This window comes from Dermochelys coriacea, chromosome 1 (genome assembly GCF_009764565.3).
Source record: "Dermochelys coriacea isolate rDerCor1 chromosome 1, rDerCor1.pri.v4, whole genome shotgun sequence".
Lineage (NCBI taxonomy): Eukaryota > Metazoa > Chordata > Testudines > Dermochelyidae > Dermochelys > Dermochelys coriacea.
In genome coordinates this window covers 211,973,249-212,001,197 of record NC_050068.2, presented here as the reverse complement: position 1 = coordinate 212,001,197, position 27,949 = coordinate 211,973,249, and the positions used below count along the sequence as shown (strand labels likewise).

General features: G+C 43.5%; 1 protein-coding gene across 4 annotated transcripts in view; it reads right to left on the bottom strand.

Annotated features, from left to right (window-relative positions):
* The window catches only part of CASP2 (caspase 2), a 29,163-nt gene extending 4,603 nt beyond the window's left edge, over window positions 1-24,560 (bottom strand). The window contains exons 1-9 of one of the 4 annotated variants that reach the window (XM_038404549.2): window positions 24,403-24,560; window positions 23,558-23,708; window positions 20,627-20,794; window positions 19,634-19,715; window positions 14,348-14,442; window positions 13,472-13,648; window positions 11,310-11,438; window positions 10,953-11,043; window positions 10,372-10,826 (exon numbers count right to left, since the gene is read on the bottom strand). In XM_038404549.2, coding sequence (XP_038260477.1) covers window positions 10,771-10,826; window positions 10,953-11,043; window positions 11,310-11,438; window positions 13,472-13,648; window positions 14,348-14,442; window positions 19,634-19,715; window positions 20,627-20,794; window positions 23,558-23,708; window positions 24,403-24,560 — 1,107 coding nt within the window. In that variant the 3' untranslated portion in view covers window positions 10,372-10,770. Of the gene's footprint in view, window positions 1-10,371; window positions 10,827-10,952; window positions 11,044-11,309; window positions 11,439-13,471; window positions 13,649-14,347; window positions 14,443-19,633; window positions 19,716-20,626; window positions 20,795-23,557; window positions 23,709-23,823; window positions 24,239-24,313 lie in introns of those variants that run through there. The other 3 variants (XM_038404524.2, XM_038404530.2, XM_043513300.1) reach the window with 3 other exon arrangements.
* Window positions 24,561-27,949: the final 3,389 nt, after the last annotated feature.

Here is a 27,949-nt window from a genome sequence, read left to right as displayed (position 1 = left end):
CACAGTCATGCTGGAAGGGCATAACGAGTGGGGTCCCGCAGGGATAGATTCTGTTCAATATCCTCATCAATTATTTATATAATGGCCTAGAGAGAGTACACTTGTAAAGTTTGTGGATGATACCAACCTAGGAGGGGCTGCAAGTGCGTTGGAGGATAGGATTAAAATTCAAAATGATCTGAACAAACTGGAGAAATGGTCTGAAGTAAATAGGATGAAATTCAATAAGGACAAATGCAAAGTACTCCACTTGGAAAGGAACAAAATCAGTTGCATACATACAAAATGGGAAATGACTGCCTAGGAAGGACTACTGCAGAAAGGGATCTGGGGGTCATAGTGGATCACAAGCTAAATATGAGTCAACAGGGTAACACTGTTGCAAAAAAAAAAAAAAAAAAAAAAAAAAAAAAAAAAAAAAAAAAAAGCGCAATCATCATTCTGGGATGTATTAGCAGCAGTATTGTAAGCAAGACAGAAGTAATTGAGTCGCTCTACTCCGCGCTGATTAGGCCTCAACTGGATTATTGTGTCCAGTTCTGGGGGCCACATTTCAGGAAAGATGTGGACACATTGGAGAAAGTCCAGAAAAGAGCAACAAAAATGACTGAAGGACTAGAAAACATGAGGGAAGGCTGAAAAAATTGGGTTTGTTTAGTCTGGATAAGAGAGGACTGAGAGGGGACTCGATAACAGTTTTCAAGTACATAAAAGATTGTTACAAGGAGGAGGGAGAAAAATTGTTCTTCTTAACCTTTAACAATAGGACAAGCAGCAATGGGTTTAAATTGAAGCAAGGGAGGTTTAGGTTGGACATTAGGAAAACTTCCTAACTGTCAGAGTGGTTAAGCACTGGTATAAATTGCCTAGGGAGGTTGTGGAATCTCCATCATTGGGGATTTTTAAGAGCAGGTTAGACAAACACCTGCCAGGGATGGTCTAGATAATACTTAGTCCTGCCTTGAGTTCAGGGGACTGGACCAGATGACCTCTCGAAGTCCCTTCCAGTTCTATGATATCCAGTCTCCTTTTGGATCTTGGCCAAAATGACTGCCAGTGACAGAGTTCCACAATCCAAAAAGTATCTCTTTATTGTGTGAAATTTCACACTTTTTAATGCAATTGACTTTCCCTTTATCCTTTTGTTATGAGACAGGAGAACACAATTGCTCGCTCTACCTTTTGCAGACCAGTCACTGCAGATTTATGTGCCTTGTTGTCTCATTTTTAAGGAAACAATCCCAATCATTTCAGTCTCCTAATACAAGAGTTTTTCCAGGCCCTTGATAATTCTCCTCTCTTCTCTGAACCCCTCTAATGCTGCAATATCCATTTGGAGATGGGCTGATCAATGCTGAACACAGACAGCAACCATATGAGGCCGCGTCAGTGATTTCTATAGAAGCATTATAATAGTCTCTGTATCATTCTACATCCCATTCAGGGTGGATAAAAATTAATGATTAAATAAAAATCTGATTTTTTTAATTTAAAATCGGAATTTTTTTTGAGGAAAAAGCCTATCTAAAGATAAAGATACATTATAGCTCAAAGATATCTCATCATGGAATAGGGATTATAAATTTTAATTCTATAGTAGGAGACAATATTTTCATGTAAATGTTTAAAAAAAGGTTTGTAAATGAGTTCCAGTAGTTCATGGATTAGGGACTCAATCTTATGGGGTTCCAGGGGCTTCTGTATAGAAAGCTTTAGATTAATTATCTACCCAATGGGACTCAGTGCTCAGTCTAGAACAGGGATCTCAAACTCAAATCACCACGAGGGCCACATGAGAACTAGTACATTGGCCTGAGGGTCGCATCACTGAAACCTTTTCATACAATACAAAAGTATAACCAAAAATGAAAAAAAAAAAAAAAAAAAAAAAAAAAAAAAAAAAAGAAGAGTAATATAGTATGCTATTAAAAGTCAATTAACTTTTTAAAAACCAATGTGAAAAGTCAGGCTAATTTTGACAGTCATTTCATTTTTGGCCACTTAGCTGGCAGCATTTTGCATCAACCCGTCTTAAGGGCTGTGAAGGAAGGTTAGAAGCCCTGGTAAAATCCCTGTGTTGTTTGTGTTCCTTTCAATTCTTTCCCTCACTACTGTGCCTGGATTAAGATTTCTTCTAAACAGCGACTGAATACGAGATGCAATTTGCCTACAGACAAATCCTGCTCTGATTGTGCTGTAGGTGAATGTTCAGCAGCTTCAGCTTTTCTCTTCCCCCTGTTGCACCCCTGGGATTAGAGAATAGATGTTTTTAATATAATTGTATTCCTCTGACTTTTACCCCCTATTTCTCTACTTCGGAGCTACTATCGCTCTTGCAGTAACCTGATCCTAAACTCCCAGGGAGCTGAGCCAATACGACAGAGAGTACAGATCAGACCAGTACATTTGCTAAAGGAATCTTAAATAATGATCCAGCAAAAGAGGAAGCATTCCCCAAGAGGGCCTGGCCCTTCACATGATTACTACTCCAAGCAGGGTTTTTCCCCACTGGCAGCAGAACCACCAAGGAAAAGGGGACAGTCCCCCTGGAGGTGGGGGTGTACCAGCAAACGTCTATGAAAAATGGCATAGATAGATAGGTGGGGGAGCAGCTCGGATCTCTTTCAGGGAAACCTGCAAATCTCCAGGCTAGAATTTACCTTTCAATGTCCTGCGGGAAGCACATTGGTTAAGTCTTGCATTAGGGTCAAGAGAGGTAGAGGATTCTCACAGCCTGTTTCTTCATCTGGATTGAGGTAGGGAAAATCCTGCCTGGGATTTCTGGGATAATCTGAAATGGCCTCTAGGGATTGCTCTAGGGTGGAGAATAGCTGTTTGGCAGCAGGAAGCGCTGGGAGGTAGTCCAAGGAGTGGGGATGGGGTGCGCTGGGGGGAGAAGGGGAGCTTGGCTGCTGGTGGGTGCAGAACACACTAATTTTTCCCCTGTGGGTGCTCCAGAGCACCCACAGAGTCAGTGCCTATGGCGGGCCACAGGAAATAACTGTGGGGCCGCATGGCGCGTGTTTGAGACCCCTGCTCTAGAGGATACCATCAAAGATGCTTAGTTTTGCAGTTCTCAATATGTGGATGTGTGTCTCCAGAGACAACATGCTTGTTAACAGCAAAAGTGTTAATAAATAAAAACAAAGATCTCAATCCTACTGTCCCTCTGCAAATTTGTGTACACAGTCAATCCCTTACCTCTCTCTAAAAGTGCAAAGTTTCAAAAAGTTCAATGAATAGAAGATTGTTGGGGGCAGAATAAATCTAGACAAGAAGAAGCTTGGAGATAAGCGTGAGAAGGGAGGGACAGGCTGTAGAAACAAGAGTGAAACTGTTTGAGCAGCATATTCCAGAAATCTTGAGGTCTTTTGAGTGTAGCCTTCATTGATTTGAGATCTACCATACCGTTCTCTCACTAGAAGGGAAAACCTATAATGGCAACAGGCCGTAAGAGAGACCCAGTTTGGGAATATTTTAATGAAGTTCCTCTTCCTGTGGGTAAGACAGGCATGCGTGCAAAATGCAAACAGTGCAAGAATGAAACAACATCATGAGAAATGTTCCTTCTCAAGAGGAAGCTGTGTTGAAGATGATGAAAGGAACATGTCTGAACATGCAATATCTTCAGGTTGGTAAACTTTTCTATTTCATACTTTTCTTAAGGACTGCCTGTCTTACTTCTTAACTATTCTTGAATTCTCATATTTGAACAAAAAAATATAGTTGTTACTCTATGGTACTATCATTTTAGATGCAGTTGTGATAAAAAATAGCTGAAATAGGTAGATCTTCCTTTTACAATTTCACCTTTAAAGTAGTACTGAGTGTCAGTGAATGCAATGGAATAATACTAAATGAGCAGTATGGTAATAATAATTAAATAACTGCACTGACTTATTTTGTTTAGGAAAATCCATCCTCAACATACAGGATTCTGAAGACTATCCACCTTCAAGATCACCATCATTTTCTATTGTTTCAGAGAGTCATCTGCCAATGATAGTGTTTGTCACATTATGTATGTACAGTATATCACCTGCAGCAAAATGAAAAAAAAAAAATCATCCAGAAACCACCATAGATAAGTCTGTGATAAGAACCAGCCGATTACAAAAAAGGCAATTGATCCAAAAAATGCCCGGTTTTCTTATGCAACAAACTCTCCTTTCCGTATGATTGAGAACCCACATTTCAATAATGTAACTCAGTCATTAAGACCAGGATAGAGTCCACCCAACAGAGCAGATGTCACAGGCAAATTGCTGGATAAAGCGTATGAAAGAGAAATTGAGCAGTGTGCAAAAGGTAGAGCATGGGTCGGCAACCTTTCAGAAGTGGTGTGCCAAGTCTTCATTTATTTTTCACTCTAATTTAAGTTTGTGTGTGCCAGTAATACATTTTAACATTTTTAGAAGGTCTCTTTCTGCAAGTCTGTAATGTATAACTAAACTATTGTTGTATGTAAAGTAAATAAGGTTTTTAAAATGTTTAAGAAGCTTCATTTAAAATTAAATTAAAATGTAGATCTTATCAGTTTAGTGCGATCCTTGCCCATGCTTTTCCTTGCTGAGTTTTTCAATGCCTGGAACGTATTTGAATACTTTAAGCTGCACACAGGCTTCTGAGTGATCAGTTGTTAACCTATTCCGAGAAGGACAGAGGACAGATTTCATGTGTGAAAATACCTGTTCACACAGGTATGTGGATCCAAATGCTGAAAGCACTGCAAACGCAATTTTCTTCAGTTAAATTTCACTAGCAGGGATATCCAGCAGGTCAGAATAGAGGCCCCATGATCTCTCTCGGTCGCTTCAAGTGCATTCCGCAGATCTCCAAAATTCTGAGCTTTTTAATTGAATGACCTGCATTTCAAAATCTTCGACACACATTCACTGAAATACAGACGAATCCAAGTCACGTTTCTTGAACTTTTCAAGTTTAATTAGGAAAGAAAGCATTGGGCCAAATCACTGGAAATCTTGAAAGCTGCCAGAAAATTTTGATTCCAGTTCTTGCATGTACGTTCTAATCTCAATGTCAAACACAGTGCACTGTTCCACATGGTGTGATAGTTATGCAAGCAGCAAATCAGGACTTTAAAATATCCCACTACAGTGGCCCTGGAACAATTTTTAAGGTGGGGGTGCTGAGCTGCGCTCCCTCTCACCCCTGTCTGCACCCCTCACTGCCCCAGGCTGGGGCCAGTGGACCACAGCTGCGGGCAGCTGCAGAGCCCGGGCCAGCGGCTGGGACCCCAGGGTGGCAGCAAAGCCCCCCAGACCGGTGGCTGGGACCCAGGGCTGGCAGTGGGCTGAGCGGGTCCGACTGATGGAACCCCAGCTGGCAGGGGGTCGGTACTGCAGGCCACCTGCGAAGCCCCGAGGACCGGTGGCCAGGACCTGGGCCATGTGAGTGCCACTGAAAATCAGCTCACATGCCACCTTTGGCACGTGTGCCATAGGTTGCCTACCCCGGTCTAGAGGGTAAAATTATTAACCTGAGTCTTGATGGGTGGAGCAATATCCACAATGATCCTGTTGTATGTGCTTGTGTGACAACAGAAGAAGGGAATATTTTCCTTATAGAAACTATTGATACATCAGGAAATGCACACACAGCAGAATACTTATAAGTAGCAGCAATAAAAGCTATAACTGTGGAAAAAAAATTCAAATGTCTAGTACGCAGCTTGGTCACAGACAATGCTGCAAACGTATCCAAGATGAGAAGAAATTATTTAGAAGAGAGGCCCAGGCTAACAACATATGGTTGCAGTACTCATTTGATGCACCTCCTAGCCAAAGACTTCAGTGTTCCAGAAAAAAAGGCTAATGTTGTTGAAATTGCAAACTAAATTCTGTAACAACCACTTTGAAGCAGCTGCTCTGAAAAAAAAGTGGGAGGAACCAAGCTAACTCTCCCACAAGACGTGCGATGGAACTCAGAAGTGGACTGTTTTGAGCACTATATCAAGAACTGGCCTAATCTGATGGCAGTTTGTGAACAAAATTATGAAAAAATAGATAGCCAAAGTTCTCAACATGGGGTTTAAGAGAAATGTTGAACACATGCCGAGTACCCTGAAGCCTATTTCTGTAGCCTTAAACAAAATGCAGGGAAACAGCTGTTTTATTGCTGATGCTGTTGAAAGCGGGAAGGAACTGAATGAGATCTTATTTAAAAAAATAAAAAAGAAATATGCAATGACAGTTGAATTGCAAGCATTAAAAAAAACGAAGGACAAGCACTATCACCAGCATATTTTCTTGCAAATATTCTCAATACTTGGTACCAGGGTCAAACCTTAACAGCTGAAGAGGAGGAGTTGGCTATGACATGGACATCCAGCAATCATCCCTCCATAATGCCAACTATAATAAACTTCAGAGCTAAGGGTGAAACCATTCAAGAAATATATGTTTGCTGATGATGTTTTAAAGAAAAAAAATCACACCAGTGAACAGGTAGAAGTCACTTAAGCACTTGGATTCAGAGACTGTTGAAGTGATCATCTCATTTTTAACAGCAGTAGCTTCTTCTGCCAGTATAGAAAGAATATTTTCTTACTTTGGACTAATTCATTCCAAATTGAGAAATCATTTGGGACCTGAAAAAGCAGGAAAGCTTGTTTTTCTTTTTCAGATTCTGAACAAACAGGAAAATGAAGGCGAAGACATCCGAGTTAGTTTTAGTTAAATAGAAATGTAAATGTCTGTCTGGTGATGTTCACCTCCTAATACAGTACGGCAAGAAAATCCTCCAAATATTAATGATTAACCTGTTGAACTGGAGATATTTATGAAGTCATTGGGAGGTGATCTATCTGCTTCAATTGCTTTTGGTAAATGAAATAACCAATCAATCATTAATTTTCTGATATAGCTGTAAAACTAATCGAAAAGTTTTCAAAATAAATCACTTAAAAATGCATAGTATGTACCTTCTAAAAATGAAACCTACATCTGAGTTGCGAAGAATATTTATTAAGGTTATACCAACCAACAAGAATGCACTTTTATGTAAAAATCCATAAATAGAGTCAAATCCATTCTTTATGCATCATATAGCATCTTGTTTGTTTGTTTTTTAAAACCAAAACTGCACACTGAGATGTCTATAATGCTGCCTAGGTCCCTTTCCTGAATTGACAATTAATTTAGAACCCTACAAGGCATACAAGTAGTTCAAATTTTTCCCTCTAATGTGCATTAGTTAGCATTCATCAACACTGCATTTCATTTGCCATTATGTTATCCATTCCCCTAGCTTGTTTTCTCCCAATTATTAGACATTTACATTAAGCAGATATTAACAAAAACCAGAAAAATAAAGAATTTTAAATTGACAAAAAAAGCTGTCCTCTTCTCAGTTGCTCAGGTTTCAGTCTTTGTATGGTCATACCCTAAATACCACTAGCTCTCTAGTCATCTATAAAGACCAAAGACCTCCTGCAAGAACAGGGTAGATGAGAGTAGATATTTCTAATGGAAAAATAAGTGAAGGAGGAGAGGGGCTGGAGGAGATGCTTTCAAATAAAAAGAACCTTTCAGAACTTCTTTACATCGGAAAGAATTAAAAAAAAAGTACAAGCTCCTTTACAATAAAAAAAACAACAACCACATTTGCAGGTAACTCAGATGCATTTTCACTTATGTACAAGAGAGCATCTGGCACAACACAGGAAAATGTTATAATCACACTAAAATCTTACTGTATGTAATTTCTACATGTACTACAGCATAACTTCAGATCTTTTTTTAAAATATCATAATAACTTGAACACCTTTTTGCCCAAACATTTCTATTGAGGTCCAGTTAGAAATTTTTATTTGAGAGATTTGGGAGATTTTCCAAGTCCGAATTTAAAATTTACCAAACTCAAATGGTGGACTTAATTTTGCTTAAAACACCCCCACCTCCAGATATGAACTTTCAGCCCAAAAGGAAAATTTGTAAGGCAGTTGCAAGCAACTATGAAGAGGGGTAGAGACTTCAACAGTCATCTTCAGACTTCACTGCCACCGACAGACAGAAAGACAGCTTGTACAACAGATGCTCTGAAGAGAGGCTGTGTTGGATTGTATCATAGCAGCAGGGCTAAAAGGAGGATATCACTAGGGAAGGGTTGCATGCTGTAAGGCCATGTTAGAGTTACGAAGGAACCAAGAAGTAAGAAGCACGGAGAAGAGGTAAGTGTGATGGGGACAGCACAGTAGAGAAAAGGAGATTGGAAAAGGGGCAATGAGGCCAGTAGGAGACTATGGCCTTGTTGACACTGGTGACAGCATGTGGGGTACATATATTATTCCTGAAAAACTTCCAAGCCAAAAAATTAAAGAAAGTCTACACACAATATTTTTAAGTTCTGTATATTTTGTCAAAAACACCACAATATAATCATGCCAGTTTCAATTATTTTGGTAATTTATTTCAAATATCTGTCAGCAAGCATGTCTATAACAATACAGACCAAAAAAAAAAAAAAAAAAAAAATTCTGGGTTTTTTTGTTTTTTTTTTTTAAAATCACACAAATAGATTCCTTACTAGGCATATTAATACAGAACTTCGAGTAATTCATTTAAATTACAATACAGAATTTCCTTCACCTGTCAGAAGCAGTGAAAAGGCTTGGGGGAGTCAGAGGTAATGGAGGAGCTAAGGGAGAGGGTAGGATCCTGAAGTGAACCTGGAGGGTTGTTGGGTGTGGGTGGCATAAGTATAGAACAGTTTTTCGGGTTTTCGGGGAGATTGTTAGGAATTTGGGGAGCCTCCCTCATGCAGACCTGGCTGATACCAAGCCTCTCCCATTGAGTCAGGCACATCTGCCCCTGTCCTGGCACCTCCCCACACCCCCCATGTGTCCCTGCAGTCCCCTCCCCATGTGGTCTTGCACCTGCACTCCCCTTCAGCCCCTGGCTCAAGGCTGTCACCCCACTAGCTCCTGAACCTATGCCCCAGTCTGTCCCCCACCCAGCCACACTAGCCATTCTGAACCCCAGTCTGTCTCACGCACACACACCCCCAGCAGCTCCATGTGCCCCACTCTGTCCTAACCTGGTTCCATGGGCAGAGTGCTGTGATGAACTTCTACTCCTGGGGTAATTCTGTGCCAAATGTGCATACACAGACTTCCCCCCCCCCCCCCACCCCAAAAGAAAATATGTTCGGCCCCAGAAGTGCTGCAGTACTGCATTTTTCCCCACCAGAGGCCACCGTGGTGCTAGAACAGCCAGATGCATTCATGCTGCTGGCTGTTCTGGTGCCACAGCGGCCTCTGGTGGGTGAAAGGTAGAAATGCAGCACTTCTGGGGCAGAAAGTATTTCTTGCAGAGAAAAATTCTACACATAACATGAATTCTGTGCTATGCATGAATTCCTTTGGGAGTAATGACATGCAGCTATGAAAAGCAGGCTGTGGTGTGTAGCTACATCTGGCAATGAAAGGCAACAGAGAAAGGCTCCAGCAGCTCCACCTGCCAGAGCCTTTCCCAGCTGCCTCCCCATTGCATAAGCCTTTCCCTGCTGCTTCAGCCTTTCACAATGGTGGGGAAAAGGCTCCAGCAGTGGGACACTACACTCCTAAAACTGGGAGGCATTGCTCGGGTGCTTAGAAAGCCACACAGGGTATACATCTTAAGGTTCAGGCAGGTATCTACTCACCTAAGCAGTGCAATATCAACTACTCTATTTACAGGCATGCTAGGGGTGTGTGCAGTGTATATACTCTACATACTGCCATAAGAGTAGACATAGCACATGGATGGAGAAGAGAAAGAACTTCAGGAACAGAAGGATAGAAAGAGGTGGGAAGAGACATGGACAAGGGTTTGGGGCTAAATTCCTGTAAAATGCCCAGAGCTGCTGGACAGAGGAGCCGCTCCCCCAGCCCAGCCAGAACTGCCGCAGCTAGAAAGAGGAGCCTCTCCCCCGGTCCGGCCCAGCCCAGGCCCACCAGAACTGCCACAGCCGAAGACAGGAGCCCCTCCCCCAGCCCAGCCCAGGCCAGGCCCACCAGAACAAGGAGTCACTCCCCCGGCCCAGTCCAGCCCCACCAGAGCTGCCACAGAGAGGCAGCTCTCTCCTAGCCCCGAGCTGCTGTGGCAAGAGAGGGCCGGGGGGGGGGGGGGGGGAAGAGAGGGTCCTCTCTCCCCGCCACAACCCCAGGGCAGCCTGCACCCTAAACCCCTCATCCTCAGCCCCATCCCAGAGCCTGCACCCCAACCCTCTGCTTCAGCCTGAGCACCCTCCTGCACCCCCAACCCCTCATCCCTGCCCCCCCAGATCCCACACCCCCAGCCAGAATCCTCATCCCCCTGCACCCCAACCCTCTGCCCCCTCCCACTCCAAATTCCTCAGCCCCACCCCTCATCACCTCCATATTGTTGCACATAAATTCATTCCACACATGGATGTAAAAAAATTAGAGAGAACACTGGTTTGGGGACCAGAAGGTGGATAAGAAGAAAGGGCTCTGACATTAGGAGAGCCCAGTTCTGGGAGCTCAGGATAGGGAAAGAGGAGACAACAGCTCCAGGACCTTGTGTGGGGTGGGGGGGAAAGAAAGAGAGCGAGAGAGAAGGATTTCAAACAAGACTCGAGAGTATAGATGCATCACTCAATACTGGTATCATTATATGCCCCTACTCCCCCATGCAGGCACAGCAAGAGAAAGCCCCAAGTAGAAATGCCATGATGAAACTTCTCATTCCCAGGGTGCTGTGGGGTCTGTGATTCAATGCACACACCCCATGCAGAGTGAGAGGCACTTACAGAGCAACAGAGGCTGTGGCAGCAGGGAGGTGAATGTGGGTTCCGCTTACACCTGAGAGAAGCAAAGAGGAGAGTTGACAGCAAATTGGATGGGAGGATGTGTGCGTGTGTGTAATCCAGACTCCAGCTTTAATGCTGTACCAAGTACCTGACCCTCATGATCCCTGGCATCACTTACCTCCACGACAGGCCTGAATGAAGAACATTTTGGGCTTGTTCTGGAGATTTGGGCAGTTTGCATTATCAAAGAGCCTGAAAATCTCCTGCAACTGTGAGAAGAAAGAAGACAGCTAAGCACATCCCCATGGTACTTCCCCCTTCCTTCCATATGTGCCTCTCCATTACCTCCCAATTTCCCATAATTTCCCTTTACGCTTCTTACATGCGATCTTCTCAGTATTACATTGAGTTCCCCACAAGTTCCCAACCACTCCACATGTGCTTCCAGCCTCCCCAATATCCAACCTGCCAATATCCCTCCTCCCCATTACCCGCTTCATAAAGCTATGGAAGGGATTAGTATGTCGGAAGGTACCTGCAGTAACTTGCCATCAACTCCATAGATCCCACCCTCGATGCCATGCGAGAGTAGGGCCACAATGCAGGAATCCACATCTCGGTGAGCTGGCAGCTGAGAGAACATCTGCAATGCCTCCTGCATCTCCTGGAGGGAGAGAAACACACTCAGTGGTCCCTTCAGAAAGGGAAACAAGTGGAAGGAGTCAAGTGATACTCCTGGGGGAATTTTGTGCCACTGCGCAGGCAGAATTTACACAGAAATTAATGTTTTCTTGCCCTCCATAGAAATGAACTGCGGGCTACTACTAGGAGCCGCTGGACCCAGCAGAGCACAACTTGAAAGTAAAAGACACTGTCAGGGGAAGAGGGAGAGAGCTGGAGGGTTCCCAGCAGCTGCAGTTTTCAGCACACCCTGAAAGAAGGATGTGACATGCAGGAAACTCCACACAAGCCCGAAATCCAGCATCAGGCCTTTTCTCTCTCTCAATCTCTGGGCTCTGAGGGGGGGGGGGTGCAAGTGTCTGGGCTGGGGGGGAGAGCCAACAGTTAGGGTCTCACGGGAAGGGGATGTGGGTGTCTGGTCTAAGGGTGTACCACAACTGGGCTCTGAGGGGTAGGTATTAGGGGATGCATATGAATGTCTGGCCTGGGGGACACACCCCACAGCTGGGCTCTGGTGGGGCAATGGAGTGTGGGTGTCTAACTCCCCTACTGGGCTCTGGGGGGGAGGAAGCAGAGAAACAGGAACTGGGGTGTCATAGCGGTTTCCTTAACTTTATTCCTAGAGGAATTTTTTTGTGTACTGTTACAGACATAGCTGCTGATAGGTATTTTGAAATAAATTACCAAAATAATTGAAACTGTATGGTTATATAGTGTTGTTTTCACAAATAAAATATGCAGAATTTTAAAGTTATTTGCACAGAATTTAATTTTTTGGTGTAGAATTCCCCCAGGAGTAAAGTGAACTATAAACCTAATATAAAGGGGGAGGACAGAGAGGAAGGAATATTCCAATGCTTTTAAACAGAAGCAAAATGCCCTTATTTCTTTATGACATGTTTCAGAGTAGTAGCCGTGTTAGTCTGTATTCGCAAAAAGAAAAGGAGTACTTGTGGCACCTTAGAGACTAACATTTATTTGAGCATAAGCTTTCATGTGTAAAAAAAAAAAACCCTGCTTTTTCAGATGCATGGAGTGAAAATTACAGATGTGTGCCAATATATTTATGACTGTGTCTGTAATTTTCACTCCATGCATCTGAAGAAGTGTGGGTTTTTTTACACATAAAAGCTTATGCCCAAATAAATCTGTTAGTCTGTAAGGTGCCACCGGTCTCCTCGTTGTTGTTATGGTAGAACTGTTTACAATTGATGGATCTTTAATGAATAGACAGATCCTTGGGTTTGATCTGTTATCCAGAAAATGGCTTCTGGAGCAGCACAGCACCCCTTAGTGTGCATCACTTGGTTTAGTACCAACTCAGAGGGAAGAACACTCCTACTGAACTAGCAAATGAAGAACAAGTTTGCTGAGGAGACAGATGTCTACTGGCAAGACCACAGGCCCGGAAGTCAAAAGACCTGGGTTTTAAGAGAACCTCTAACCTTAATTTCCACAAGACTTTGTGCAAGTCACTTCAGTTTCACCATCTACAAAATGGGTTAATACTTTACACTCTCACTGTGAGGCTTAATCAATGAATATTTGTGAGGTTCTACAAGATCCTCAGAATGGAATAGAGAAATGCTGATTATTTAAACCAGAACCAAAACAAAAACAAAAAAAACAATCCCGCCCTTTGTTAACATTAAGTTAAGCTTGTTGGTGTAACAAATGTTAGGAAAAAATATTACAGCTGCAGTTAAACCCACACCTTTACAAACTGAAGAATATGACAGTAATAAGGTAACATCCCTAAAGATCTGAATCCTTCACAGACCATATATTCTCTAACACAAATATTTATATGGAAACATTAATCTGAGACCTTCCATACAGGGGCTCTCAAACACTTTCATATTGTCGACCATATCCTAATAGAGAGAGTCTCATGGACATTACCATTACCCTGCCCCATCCTTCCCTTCCATTTACTCTCAGCTTGTCCCCAAGACACCAATGCAATAGCTACAAGTCCCCAACTCCACTCTCTAGGCAGCAAAGGAACCTCCTCACCGGCACAGTTTGATCGTGCAGGACAGTCACCCTGTAGCCAAGGTGCTTGAAGAGCATTTCCAGAGCTGTGTAATCCACATCTCCACCTGAACGGAACTCCAGGTCCTTCTCACTGCTGAAGTGCATGTTGCTGAGCACAAGTGCCAGGCCCCGGGGCTGTGATATCAACTTATATGACTGTTAACAACAGAGAAGGGCAGAAATAGGTAAACCCAGCTATTTGGGAAAAGAAATAAAGTTACAGGATACTACACATCCACTCCATTATTGTGATAAGGTGTGCAAGACCTTTGGGACACAAGAGATGCAAAGGTACAGATAGAGAAACCATCTTGGGCTAGAAATGCTCTACTTTGCTTCCTACATGGGGTGAAGGCTCCATCATTTGTAACAGGTACTGAGACATACAGACCACCGTGGAGGATTACGTGCTTCTCCCATAGGATTTGCACAGAATACTCATCTAGTTCCTGTGAGCCTAGGGAGCAACTCCTCCCTTTCCAGCTGAGACAAAATGAAAGCAGCAGAGTTTGTCAGCCCGAACACAGATGAAACAAATGTGTGCACGGACTGACAGGCACATGTAGTTGTGAATGTTGGCACAAAGAGTGACAGACTGGAATAGCTGTCTCAAGAAGGCATGGGTCTGTAGCACAGGATTATGACACTGATCTAGGGTTCTCTGACTCTTGCTGGTGGGAGTCACATGAGGTGGACTATGACTGGTAACACCTTTGAGTTACATGTGTGTCATTATATATAAAAAATATTTACAGCCCAAAAATGCATTTTTCTTCACCCAGCCTGCTTGTGGAGTGCTCTTTCTTCAGCTCATCCAACCATCCCACCTCAGTTCCTTCCCCATCAAATACTCACCAAGCGCTGGTGAGCATAATAGAATTCTGGGGTGCATGGCTTCACCGGAATGTAAGGAGGACCATCTCCATTATCCAAGGAATGCTCCATCAGCTCTATTTGAGAGATACAAAAAAAGTCAGCAATGAACAAACGAAAGATCTGGCTGCAAAACATATTTAATATGAAACAGTTACTTAGACATAGTATACAGTGCTTCACATACTGAAAGCACTGCACAAATGTTAACTAGCTAATGTTAAAGTGTGGTTCTACTGTAAGACATTTCCAGTCATCTTTCACCCAGTAGGTCAGCCCCTTGGGGCTATTTGGGGTCAGCTCTGTGACGTGAATGAGAAGTTATTACTGCTGTTTGCCCTGCACAAACAATACTTCTCAGAGAAAGGAACTGGTGCCTATTGCTTCTTGTGCATTAACAGAATTGTTTACCAAGTTCCAAATCAGTTACATCCATGCAAACCCATTAAAAGAAACTGGATTGGGACAAGTGACAGTTTGATTTATCAAACTGGGCTTTCTCCTCTGTATTCATCATCACCAATTATTCCTTCAGTACACTCATGCAATCCCAGTGTTTTTATTGGCTTTTGTATCACTGCAATGAATTTGAACTGCACAACAGGAAAGGGAACCTAGATCACTCCTTCTGAGCTATGCTGTTTTTGCAGCAGAAGAAAAAAAAGCAGTAGAATCTTTGTAGTTATTAAAATGAGTATACACAACTGAATAATACACATAGGAAGCAGTTTTCTAAAAGATAATTTTTAGTCACTTTTCAGTCACCTGCAATGGGACTGGGATCCCATAATATAGCAGAACCAGTTGCCATAATAGCAAGAACAGGTAAAATGTATTTTGTTGCAAGCGGGGTTGGGTGGGCAAAAGAAAAGAAAAAAAAAACCCACCACACAGACTGTGGTAATTTGCAGGAAAACACTAAATCTCTCATCAGTTTACCAAAAGTAGCCTATTCAGGAAATTGCTAAATATTTTGTATGAGCCTCTCCTCCTATATATGTTTATCTCCCTTGCCCCGAATCCGGTGTAGTACACCGGCTCAAGTCTGGTCAGAGAATCACACTCACAGGTTTTGTTGTTCTTTGATGTCACATACTGTCACTCACAGGCGCCAGTTTCTAATTTTCCCCAAGGGTGCTCAATCTCCACTCAGCCCCAGGCCCTGCCCCCACTCCACTCCTTCCCCCAAGGCCCCATCTCTTCCTGCCCCACCCCACCCCATTCTTTCCACTCCCTCCCAGTGCCTCATGCCCCCTGAACAGCTGTTCTGCTGCATGCAGGAGAGAGAGGGAGGAACTGATGAGCAGGGACCTGCGGTGGGCAGGAGTGGGGTGGAGGGAGGGGAGCTTGACTGTTGGTGGGTGCTAAGCACCAACAAATTTTTCTCCATGGGTGCTTGGCACCTATGTTGTCACTGTTGTACCAGCTTGCCGTCAGTTCTGTGAGCAGTTTTTTTGTTAAAATTTTTTTCAAAAAGCAACAGTAATCCTGATACACACCATTCAAGTTATTTAGGTATCAAAGTTCTAAAAACGGCACTTAAGTGATTTAAACAATTCCAGTTTTGGGGGTTTTTTAAACTTACTTTTTATTATCATTGAAAAAAATCTGCACCTTTTAAGGCAAAACTGCGGTACAGTTTGTTTTGACATTCCGTGTGATATACACAGGATGGCAGTGCGTCAATTAGAATTTCAGCAAAGTAAAGGAAGATTTTATTTTTTTTAATTAAAAGTTCTTAATTCTTACATTTAAGCAAGGGATAAAAAGAGATTATGTGCCAAGTTCCCTGTAAGCTGTGCGGCTATACAGCAGCCTATTTAGCACTACGCAGGCGCTGGGGGAACCCGCCTAGCTGAGACTTGCCACTCGCCGGGGAGTGCTTGACCCCCCCCGACCCCTTCCCCAAGTCCCTGCCCACACTCTGCCTTCCCTGCCCCACCTCTTCCCCAGAGCATGCCCCATCCCCACTTCTCCCTCCCAGAGCTTCCTACACTCTGCAAAACACTCTGTTTGTGGCAGGTGAGAGGCGCTGGGCGAGGAGGGAGCTTAGCTGCCAGTTGGTGCTGCTCAGCAGCACCTGCTAATTTCTCTCTATGGGTGCTCCAGCCCTGGAACATCCACAGAGTCAGAGTCTATGGGGGCACCCACTCAACCCCAGACCTGCCCATGATGTTTCACTCCATATTCTTTATGAAAATATGTTTATGATTTTAATAGGACATAATTGATATATACTCTATGCAAGATGGCTCATGTGACATATCATTGGAAAGGTTATGATTTACCGAATGTGATTATCCAATTTTTATGCCTGTATCATTTCTGTATCTGAAGTTAGGAATATTAACTATGTATCTATTTCAAATGTGTGACTTTGGGTGTCATCCCCAACCAGCCCTTTAGGTATAACAATGGAAAAAGCCAGACAGGGCTAATTGGCCATTAGCAGAGACAATGGACTGGTGAAAGAGATTAGTCTTCTTGTGGACCCTGGAGACAGCCTACAGGCAATGCCTGCCACAGCCATGCAGAGTTATGGGTCTGAATCACCTGGTACTGGATACTCCTCCTCCCCTTTTGGAATGCCAATGGTTTTCCACTAGAAGATAGAGTTCCCACCTTACACAAGAGCTACATAAGGCAGGGAGTGACATCAGTAGGAGTCTCCTCTGCCTCCCCAGCCTAAGAAACACTGCAAAAGACCTGAAAGCAAGAACTGAACTGGAGAGAGAAGTATTGAGCCTAAGCTGGAAGGGTATCTAGCTTGTGAGTAATACTAACTGAGGTTTCCAGATGGAGACCAGAGCATCTGCCTTTCAAGACTTTCTGTAATCTGCCTGCAACAATATCTAGGGTGAGAAATTACTATTTGTAACCAATTTCTTTAATGAAACAAACTTAGTTTAAGTGTTTGGTTTTATTTCCTTAGTAATCTGCTTTGTTCTGTTTGCTATCGCTTTAACCACTCAAAAATCTGCCTTTTATAGTTAATAAAATTTATTTTGTTTCTTATTAAACCCAGTTTCTAATGGGGCGGGGGGGGGAGAGGCGAAGAGACGTGCATACTTTCCTCCACATTGAGAGAGGAGGTGGATTTCCTAATATACCTTTGGGTCTGCACTCAAAGGGAGGTGGACACCTGAGTGCTTGGACAAGTCCCTTAAGCTGAGCCTTCCCAGATCTGATCTCAGTGTCTGTTTTGTTCTGCAGTGGGGTGTGGCCCTGCCTGTGTGTTTGCTGGAGGAGGCTTAATGGCTTGGCTCAGCAGGCCAGGTAAAAAGGGCCTCAGGCTGGCATAACAGATGGGCTCAGTGGTATCTCAACACATCAGGTAGCATCCTAAGGGGTCCAACCTGTCACACTGCATGGCCAGGGGAGGGGTAGCCCGGACCCGCCACTGGTCCATGCTAAGGTGGAGCTGGGCACCAGAAGTGAAAGCAGGGAACCTGTCTGTTGGGGTACCATTAAAAGCAACTACATATCCAGGCCCTAAAACTGCACTCACAGAAAAAATTCTAATGAAGTTTCTTTGCAATGATTCACAAACAAAACTGGACTTTACATTTAAAAAAGTTAAGAAATACTGACATTAAAGAATCATCCTGTTTTTCATAACTCTCCCTTCCCAATAGATTAAGGGGAGCACAGAATCACATACTGATGAGTAACAATGAAATACAAAATGAAAAATTGTTAATGGTAAGATTAAGAGTATTGATACCTATATTTTTCATAGTTTGTAATTCTATATAGTGAATGAACACAGATGAGGTAAATGATTAGACCAAGTCCTTGCTAGCATAAGTGTGATTTTGCCAATTCTTCCTTTACATAGGATTGCTAATCTGCTTAACTTGATATTGCTTATAGAAAAAAAAAAAAGGTAGTGTGTTGAAAGATGAAGTAAGAGATACACAAACATGTAATGATAAATAAGCCCCCCCCCCCCCTTTTTTTTTTTTCTGAAAAGACTCAGGACATGATCCAAAAACTGTAAAACAAGCAGGAAAAATGTAGAAGTTGGGTAATTGAAGCTTACACATGAGTAATGTCTGGGTTACTTAAAATCCAAAGAGGAGTGTGCTAAAAGCCGACTGGATAAAGATTAAAGTAATCTGTAATGTAGAAATGTATAGTGAACATGGACCTAAAGTGGAAAAACACTGGACCAGAAACTGAAGAATGGGACCAAGGGATCAGAGAAAGCAATTTCTATCATGGAAGGTGGAAGAACTTCCCAGTGCCCCAGAATGTGGTAATTTGGGCCATTTACTAATTCTGTCTTGTCTATTATCTGTTTGTCATAAAGGTATGTCCAGACATTATAAGTGACAATAATTCTGTCTGAAATTGTTGAATAAAGGCAAAAATTGATTAGGCCTAATTTGGGTGGACGTGTGACTCGTTTCCCCAACTTTTACTCCCATCATTGTCCCTTTTCTGTCTCTCTCTCCTATGCTGGCTGGGACAAGGATCCAGTGGAGGCAAGAACACTTAGGTTGGATGAGAAGTCCCAGAATGGAAGAGTAACAGAGATCCAGTCGGGATGGGGCATATGTAGGTAATAAAGAAAGAGAGGGTGGGGATTAAAGCAAGGGGACTAAAGGGATCACATTTCTTGTTAGTATCACAAGTTTTTTGGTGATTTAACTCTGTCTTAGTAATTATTTAAAATTGTCATTTGCTGCCTTTTTTTTTTAAATTAGAACATAAAACTCATTATTACATGATCCACAGAACCGAATCAGTAAAACATGCACATGCCATAAATTTGTAACTTTTACTTTACTGACGTAATCCTTCCTTCCTCCCCCTACTGTTTGCTAACCCCAAATGTCAAATCACATCTAAAATTAGATTGTAAATTCATTGGGACTGTGTGGCTGTGCCTTCTTTTGATTTGTAAAAGCACTCACCGTTCTTGTGGGTGCTGTTAAGATAACAATATAATCCTCTCAGAATCTCTAGTGCTAACTAAATAACTCAAGCTCTCATTCTCATACATCTTAAACTTAAAAAGAATTTTAAAACTCAGAATTTTACAGTTGACACATTTTGCTTACATAATGGAGTTACTTTTATGATTGTATGAACCATGATGAAAGCTAATTAGAAACTGAAAGTGTGTTTTACCACTGGAACTTCCAGATTTCTGGGCTAAGCAAAATGGTGTGCAGTATTTCGGGGAAGGAGAGCAAGTAGTAATCTATTTTCCCCCTGGAAGAAATGGCCAATTCAACCTTCACTATGTCTTGGATTATTCACCATGAATCCGGCGTGGTCTCTTTGGTGAGAAGCAGGACTCACGAACTGGGAACGGGACACTTGACTCATAACCTTGGCCCAACTGCAAGAGATTATAGAAATCCATGAAGTCACCAGTCGAAGATTCCTGTTAATCTGTCCAGTACAGAACTGTAGGGATTGAGGAATTGAATATAAAACTTTAAACCTTTAGATCACCAACTCTGATCCAGATCTCAGTCACAAGGAATGTGTGGCTCAAGAGGATTAGGCTATGTTTTCTTTAAACTCAAGATCTCTTCCTCTCCATGCTCACCTAATCCCATCTGAATCCCCCTGTAGAGTTCCCCCTCCTCACATTCAGGGTACCCTCTCTGGATTAGTCTTTATTCTCAGCTATATGCCCCACTCAATCTCCTCCTCCCCCTCTTTTAGGCTACTTTCAAAAGGGTTTTTTTTAAAATTGTGTTGGTGCTTCCCACAGCCCTTGCCTCTTTATGACATATAAAGAATGCCTGGGAAGTATATTTTTACCAAAAGGATTTTTCAACTTGTTTGTATCAATCAGGATTGTAAAATCTGGTCTTTCCCAGGTATAAAGTGCTTATTGAGAGATCTTATCACCATAGTTAATATGGTAATGGTATTGAATCTTTAACAAAGGCTTCCTTTATTCAAACATTAGCCACTGTAAATAAAAGAGCAAGAACAAAATCCTTTCCCCTCTTAACAACTCACTTTCACCAGCGCTCTAGTCAGAATCTTCCACCCTAGACATTTTAATGTAAAAAACCACCACATCAAACCTTTTCAGGCCTTTATGCTTCTTCACAATATATGAGCCCAATTCACAGTATATTATCCCCACAACCCTTTGCTTATCACTTATTACACTCAGGTTCTCCCCCAATAGCCAAAAATTTCTTTTGTTTACATTCAAGGTACACCCGCCCGTCATGATCACATCTATTCCCAAATACGTTCCATTCTTCTGATTTTGTAGCCCTCTCTTACCTTTGAAATCCCATTGCTCAGGCTGGGTATGGCGTTCAAGAGCATTTCCTCCAGGTGCTGCTGTTTGGTTTCTCGCAGAGCTTCACAGAAGGCTGAGAAGGCTGTGGGGCCCCTCTTGGGCAGCAGATTGAGTAACTCTACATTTTGGCTGAAGCTCCCAGCCTTAGCCTGGATCCACAGATAAGAAAATTAAAACCAGAACAAAAAACCCCTCTAGAATTAATTTTAATTACACCTCAAAATGAGTTTCAAATCCTGTTCCCTCATCTGAGATCACAGAATCATAGAATATCAGGGTTGGAAGGGACCTCAGGAGGTCATCTAGTCCAACCCCCTGCTCATATGCTCCATCATCATGCCCTCTAGGTTGTGTATCTTTCATATTTTTCCTCTACATGATTCTTACCACCACTTCCCTGTACAGTATCTATCCTGTTCCTCCTTTATTCCACACTCTGCATTCTAACACAATTTCCATCATATCCCAACCACTCAGTTCCAGGTCCCATATATTTATATACAAATCCATCAGAAAATGTGTTAGTATAAGCATAATGTTTCCTTGTTAAATACGAAAAATCTTACAAGATGCTATATATAAGTATCTAAACTGGTAGGAAAAGAAGAACTAATACAAGATTGCATAATTAAAGACAAATGTAATAAGGAACATTAAACATTTGTATGAGCATTAACAGTTTTTTGGATGAAATTTCTTAGGGTTTAAGAAAGAAAGACTTTCATGTCATGGAGAATGTCTATGCCACATACCTTATGAATGATACCCAAAGGACTCTGTGCACTTCACTACATTTTTTTACACCGTTCAGGTAAATTAGCTATACACATATGTGCACCTCAGCCTCAACATTCATATGTCCCTTCATGCTTCGGCCACCATTCTAGAGAACATGCTGAAGATGCTCGTTAAAAAAAAAAATGCATTAATTAAATTTGTGACTGACCTCCTTTTGGGGAGAATTTTATGTCTCCGTCTCTATTTTACCTGCATTCTGACATATTTCATGTTATAGTAGTCTCAGATGATGACACAGCACATGTTCATTTTAAGAACACTTTCACTGCAGACTTGACAAAATGCAAAGACGGTACAAATGTGAAATTTCTAAAGATAGCTATGGTATTTGACCAAAGGTTTAAGAATCTGAAGTGTCTTCCAAAATCTGAGAGGTATGGAGCATGGTTTCATAAGTCTTAAAAGAGCAACACTCTGATGCAGAAACTACAGAATCCGAATCACCAAAAAAGAAAATCAATCGTCTGCTAGTGGCACCTGACTCGGATGATGAAAATGAACATGCATCGGTCCGCACTGCTTTGGACTGATATCAAGCAGAACCCATCATCAGCATGGAAGCATATCTTCTTGAATAGTGGCTGAAGCATTAAAGGACATATGAATCTTTAGCACATCTGGCACGTAAATATCTTGCAACTCTGGCTGCAATAGTGACATGAGAATGCCTTTTCTCACTTTCAGGTGACATTGTAAACAAGAAGCGGGCAGCATTATCTCTTGCAAATGTAAATGAATTTGTTTGTCTGAGCAATTGGCTGAACAAGAAATAGAACTGAGTGCACTTGTAGGCTCTAAAGTTTTACATTGCTTTATTTTTAAATGCAGTTATTTTTTGTACATTATTCTATATTTGTAAGTTCCACTTTCATGATAAAGAGATTGCACTACAGTATATGTATTAGGTGAATTGAAAAATACTATTTCTTCTGTTTTTTCACAGTGCAAGTATTTGTAATCAAAAATAAAGGGAGCACTGTATAATTTGTATTCTGTGTTATGATTGAAATCAATATATTTGAAAATTTAGAAAACATCCAATATTTAAATGGTATTCTGTTACTGTTTACCAGTGTGATTAATCACAATTAATTTTTTTAATCGCTTGACAGCCCTACTTATAAGAGATGATTGTCCCAACTGATCAGTCCCTACTGCTCTAGCTAGGATAATAATAGCACCTTGCTCTTCTTAGTACCTATCTGCAATCATTAGACCACTTGCTATCCAACCTTCTTAAAGCAGTTTACACAACATTGTTGGGGTTTGTTTTTTTTTTTTTTTAAATAATTTTATTGGAGAAGCAATTAATGGCCACAATCAGGATTGGCCCCACTGTACAAGCACATAACGTATAATTAAAGACATGAATGTATTTCAGCATTATAGCACCCTTTTGAAGGCAGATGTTCACCTCAACTCAGTTTCCCTAGGGTAAGTTACTTGCAAAGATAACACTGTACATCTATAACAGAGATATGATTACAATGATATCACACCAATGACTATCAGACCTGTGTTTTAAAAATAACCTGCAAACCTTTCTTGAGTTACCTTTTCAATTTATGAGATTCATGCTCCATGAAGATCTACTTTTGTTTTACTTATTTTTGTCAAAACCACTGCTTTCATCAGAACCTATTAAAAATAGAGGCTCTGACCCCATGCCCTCACAGAAAAACCTAAGAGGACTTATGCTCCACCCACTGCTGACATTAGTGCTATTTACATGGCAAGCAGCTGCAAATAGCATTCTGTTCTCTCTCTCCTTATATACATTTGTTTGGTTAAGCTTCTACACAGCTGCCTCTCATCACTGACAGGGTCCTACAGGTGACCTCAACCAACTAACACCTATTAAAATATGACTTGTTCTTGCCTATGCTACATGCTAACTCAAGTTTAACCTATTAGTTAAACTATTTTAGGACACAATGCTTTTCCTTAAGAGAAAACATAGCCAGAGTTTTCAAAGTACTGGGGGGAGGGGAGGACACAGACCAGCTCAGACTGCAAACCTGAAATTAATATGAACACAGGTTTGGTGATGTCACTATTTCACAGAAGACAAAATTATATAAACTGCTTAGGCCAAACAGGAGTGTGAGGAACACCTGTATAGCTTCCATCATTTCTATGGTGATAACATCCTTCTCTATCAGATGCTCCAGCAATTCCATCAACACCAGCTGCTTTGCCAGTGACACCCGGTTCTTCTTTAGCACCTCTTGGTGACATCGTTGCATGCCACATGTACCCAGCATCCTGTCAGAGGAGAAAAGGGGAAAGAAAACACACAAGTCCCAGCATGAGGGTCACCAGTTCTCCCCACACAGCAGGCAGGGGTGGGGGGGGTGGAAAGAGAGCGTTAATAACAAACCTATAAAGAACACCCTCGCCCATCCAGCTGGCACCGAGACAGCCCAGCCAGCAGTCCCACCCCACCATAGGCCATCACTGGGCAGGGACAACTGGCTGAGTGCGATTTCACCTCCTGAGCGTTTCCGCCCAGGCGCTGGTATACCCCAGCTAACGCTTGGCATTCTACCTCCATGTCCCCAGGATGTCTCCTCCCTGCCCCATGGGGCATCGTGACAGGCTGCCACTCGCCTCCCCTGCCCATCCGCAGGGGGCTCTGCTCCCCTACGTGGGTTGGCATCACTCTCCCTAGGCGGGGCTATGGGGCACTGGCAGCCAGGGTGGGGCATGGCCCCTGCTCTCCCAGGGCACATTGGCCCCGACGCACCCGCTACTAGCCAGGCTGCCTCCGCTCCCCAGACCTGCTGCACGGGTGGCCGTGGCCCAGGCCGAGGCCCAGGCCCCCGCGCTCCTAGGCTGTTCGCGGCGGGAAACCGCCAGGGGTGACTTACTGACTGTTCTCCCCCCTCCCCGCGCAAGAGGCGCTGAGGCTGCTCCACTTCCGTCCCCTCGCGCTGGGTCCGTTGCACGGATCACTCACCGGCTCCTCCCGCGCGCCACAGCGCGCGCCCGCTTCAAATAAGGCACCCGCGCCTCTGGATCACATGAGCCGAGCTCCTGTGCGGAAACCCCTCCCTCCGGGATAGCCTCAACGGCCCCGAGCACCTGAACAAAATTGGGCACTACCCATATGCGCATGCGCCGCGCCGTCACCTCCCTCTCCCTCCAGCGGATGTGCAAGTGGGGCCTGCGGCCGAGGGACGTTCAGCCTTGTGGAGTTTCCGCACATGCGCTTAGGTTCCTTCACGGACAGGAGAGGGGCGTGGCCTGGGCAGGCAAGGGGGCTGTGCGCGTGTGCCGGTCTCGGGAGAGCCGGGGGTCTCGGTGACAGCTTTGCCGTGGCCCCGCGAGCCCCCTTGGTGTTTACTGCCCACGTGGCAGGGCAGCCGGACCCCTATTCCGGGCAGTACCGGGTTTACAGTGGCGCCATGGCGCCGGGCCTGCTAGACTTACGCTGCCGCTGCGGGCCCTGCGTCGCTGGCTTCTCTCCACCCCATGACCACGCTCCCCGGCCGCTCCCCGCCCCCTGGTCGCTCCTCTCGGGCAGTGGTCGGGACCACCATATTGCCCGGTGCGTGCCTGACAAAATTAACGAACTTCGTGACGGACGTTGTGGGGGGCGGGGGTATGTCACTCAGTTTTTTTGAAAAATTACCACAGACCTCAACATTTTTACCATGGATACTTGTGTCCATCTAGGGACATGTTGTTGACCCTTGCTCTCGGGCTGGCCTACTCGCTGGCTGAGGGCTCCTCTTCCTCCACCCTGCCCTTGGGGGCGGGGGCCGCGTGGGACTACGTTAGCCAAATTTCTAATTGGATCCCCTGCCCCGGCTCTCCCCTAGATCCCAGCTTCGCACCCTATCTGTTCTCTCAGGGTTCCTCTCCCTGCTTGCTCCTCTCTCTCCTCCCATCCCCTGTGGCTCCTTGCTCACTGCGCTTCTGTCCTTCCCCCTTCCAGGTTACTGGATCTTCTCCAGTATGCCAACATTTTTATGGCTGACTTAGAACAACGCTTCCTCAGCTCTCGTCCCCTAATGCCCCTACTCTACTTGCGCTACATTGATGACATCTTCATCATCTGGACCCATGGAAAAGAAGCTCTTGAGGAATTCCACCATGATTTCAACAATTTCCAGCCCACCATCAACCTCAGCCTGGACCAGTCCACACAAGAGATCCACTTCCTGGACACTACGGTGCTAATAAGCGATGGTCACATAAACACCACCCTATATCGGAAACCTACTGACCGCTATTCCTACCTATATGCCTCTAGCTTTCATCCAGATCATACCACTCGATCCATTGTCTACAGCCAAGCGCTACGATATAACCGCATTTGCTCCAACCCCTCAGACAGAGACAAACACCTACAAGATCTCTATCATGCATTCCTACAACTACAATACCCACCTACTGAAGTAAAGAAACAGATTGACAGAGCCAGAAGAGTACCCAGAAGTCACCTACTACAGGACAGGCCCAACAAAGAAAATAACAGAACGCCACTAGCCATCACCTTCAGCCCCCAACTAAAACCTCTCCAACGCATCATCAAGGATCTACAACCTATCCTGAAGGATGACCCATCACTCTCACAGATCTTGGGAGACAGGCCAGTCCTTGCTTACAGACAGCCCCCCAATCTGAAGCAAATACTCACCAGCAACCACACAACAGAACCACTAACCCAGGAACCTATCCTTGCAACAAAGCCCATTGCCAACTCTGTCCACATATCTATTCAGGGGACACCATCATAGGGCCTAATCACATCAGCCACGCTATCAGAGGCTCGTTCACCTGCGCATCTACCAATGTGATATATGCCATCATGTGCCAGCAATGCCCCTCTGCCATGTACATTGGCCAAACTGGACGGTCTCTACGTAAAAGAATGAATGGACACAAATCAGACGTCAAGAATTATAACATTCAAAAACCAGTTGGAGAACACTTCAATCTCTCTGGTCACTTGATCACAGACCTAAGAGTGGCTATCCTTCAACAAAAAAGCTTCAAAAACAGACTCCAACGAGAGACTGCTGAATTGGAATTAATTTGCAAACTGGATACAATTAACTTAGGCTTGAATAGAGACTGGGAATGGATGAGTCATTACACAAAGTAAAACTATTTCCCCATGAAGAAAAGGAGTACTTGTGGCACCTTAGAGACTAACAAATTTATTAGAGCATAAGCTTTCGTGAGCTACAGCTCACTTCATCGGATGCATTTGGTGGAAAAAACAGAGGAGAGATTTATAAACCTTTCATGTAGCTCACAAAAGCTTATGCTCTAATAAATTTGTTAGTCTCTAAGGTGCCACAAGTACTCCTTTTCTTTTTGCGAATACAGACTAACACGGCTGCTACTCTGAAACCTGTCATTATTTCCCCATGGTATTTCTCCCCCCCCCCACCCCACTCCCCACTGTTCCTCTGATATTCTTGTTAACTGCTGAAATTAGCCTACCTTGCTTGTCACCATGAAAGGTTTTCCTCCTTTCCCCCCCCTGCTGCTGGTGATGACTTATCTTAAGTGATCACTCTCCTTACAGTGTGTATGATAAACCCATTGTTTCATGTTCTCTGTGTGTGTGTATATAAATCTCTCCTCTGTTTTTTCCACCAAATGCATCCGATGAAGTGAGCTGTAGCTCACGAAAGCTTATGCTCTAATAAATTTGTTAGTCTCTAAGGTGCCACAAGTACTCCTTTTCTTTTTGATCTTCTCCGTTTCCCCCCACTCCACCACCAGCTGGGGGCCCTCTGTTCTGGGGCTGGGATGCGAGCTACAGCCCCTGATGCAAAAAGAAAAGGAGTACTTGTGGCATCTTAGAGACTAACAAATTTATTTGGGCATAAGCTTTCGTGAACTACAGCTCACAACCTTGATGCGGAGCCTGTCGGCCCATGAGATGCTGACACCTTCTCCCTCCTCTCCCATTCATGGTAACCAGACATGGTACCAGTCCGTTTTTGTCCAGGCTTTCCAGTTGAAAACAAGGCACCTAGCAACCCTAAAATGCACCCAGGCAGACGGGATCCCCACCCCTGCCACTCCCTCCACTCTGCTTTGCTCCCATAGTTGGGGCAGAGCTGCCAATTTGCATGATTTTATCAGCAGTCTTGGGATAGTTGTTGCTTTTCTGAAAGCCTCAGTTCCTGGAGTCCTGGGATTATGTGTGGGGAAAAAAAAGGTTTCAGCCTTCCTGATTGCAAAGAAAAACTTGAAATTGTGTCCCACAAAGACTATGACACCAGAAGACAAATTAGAAAGAACCCAAAGTCATTTTAAAAATAGCTCATTTTTAAGCCAATCATGATTTTTATTTTTTTATTTATTTTATTTTTTGGAGCCTGACTCATGATTTTTGATACTTGTGGTTGGCAATTTTTTTAGTGTGTGTGTGTATATATATATATATAATATTACTCTTGTGCCAGTGTTGGTGCTTAGGATGGAAAGTACTCTCTTCTGCTCCACTCTGACATTTACTGCTGCTTCTGTCTGCTCTGTGG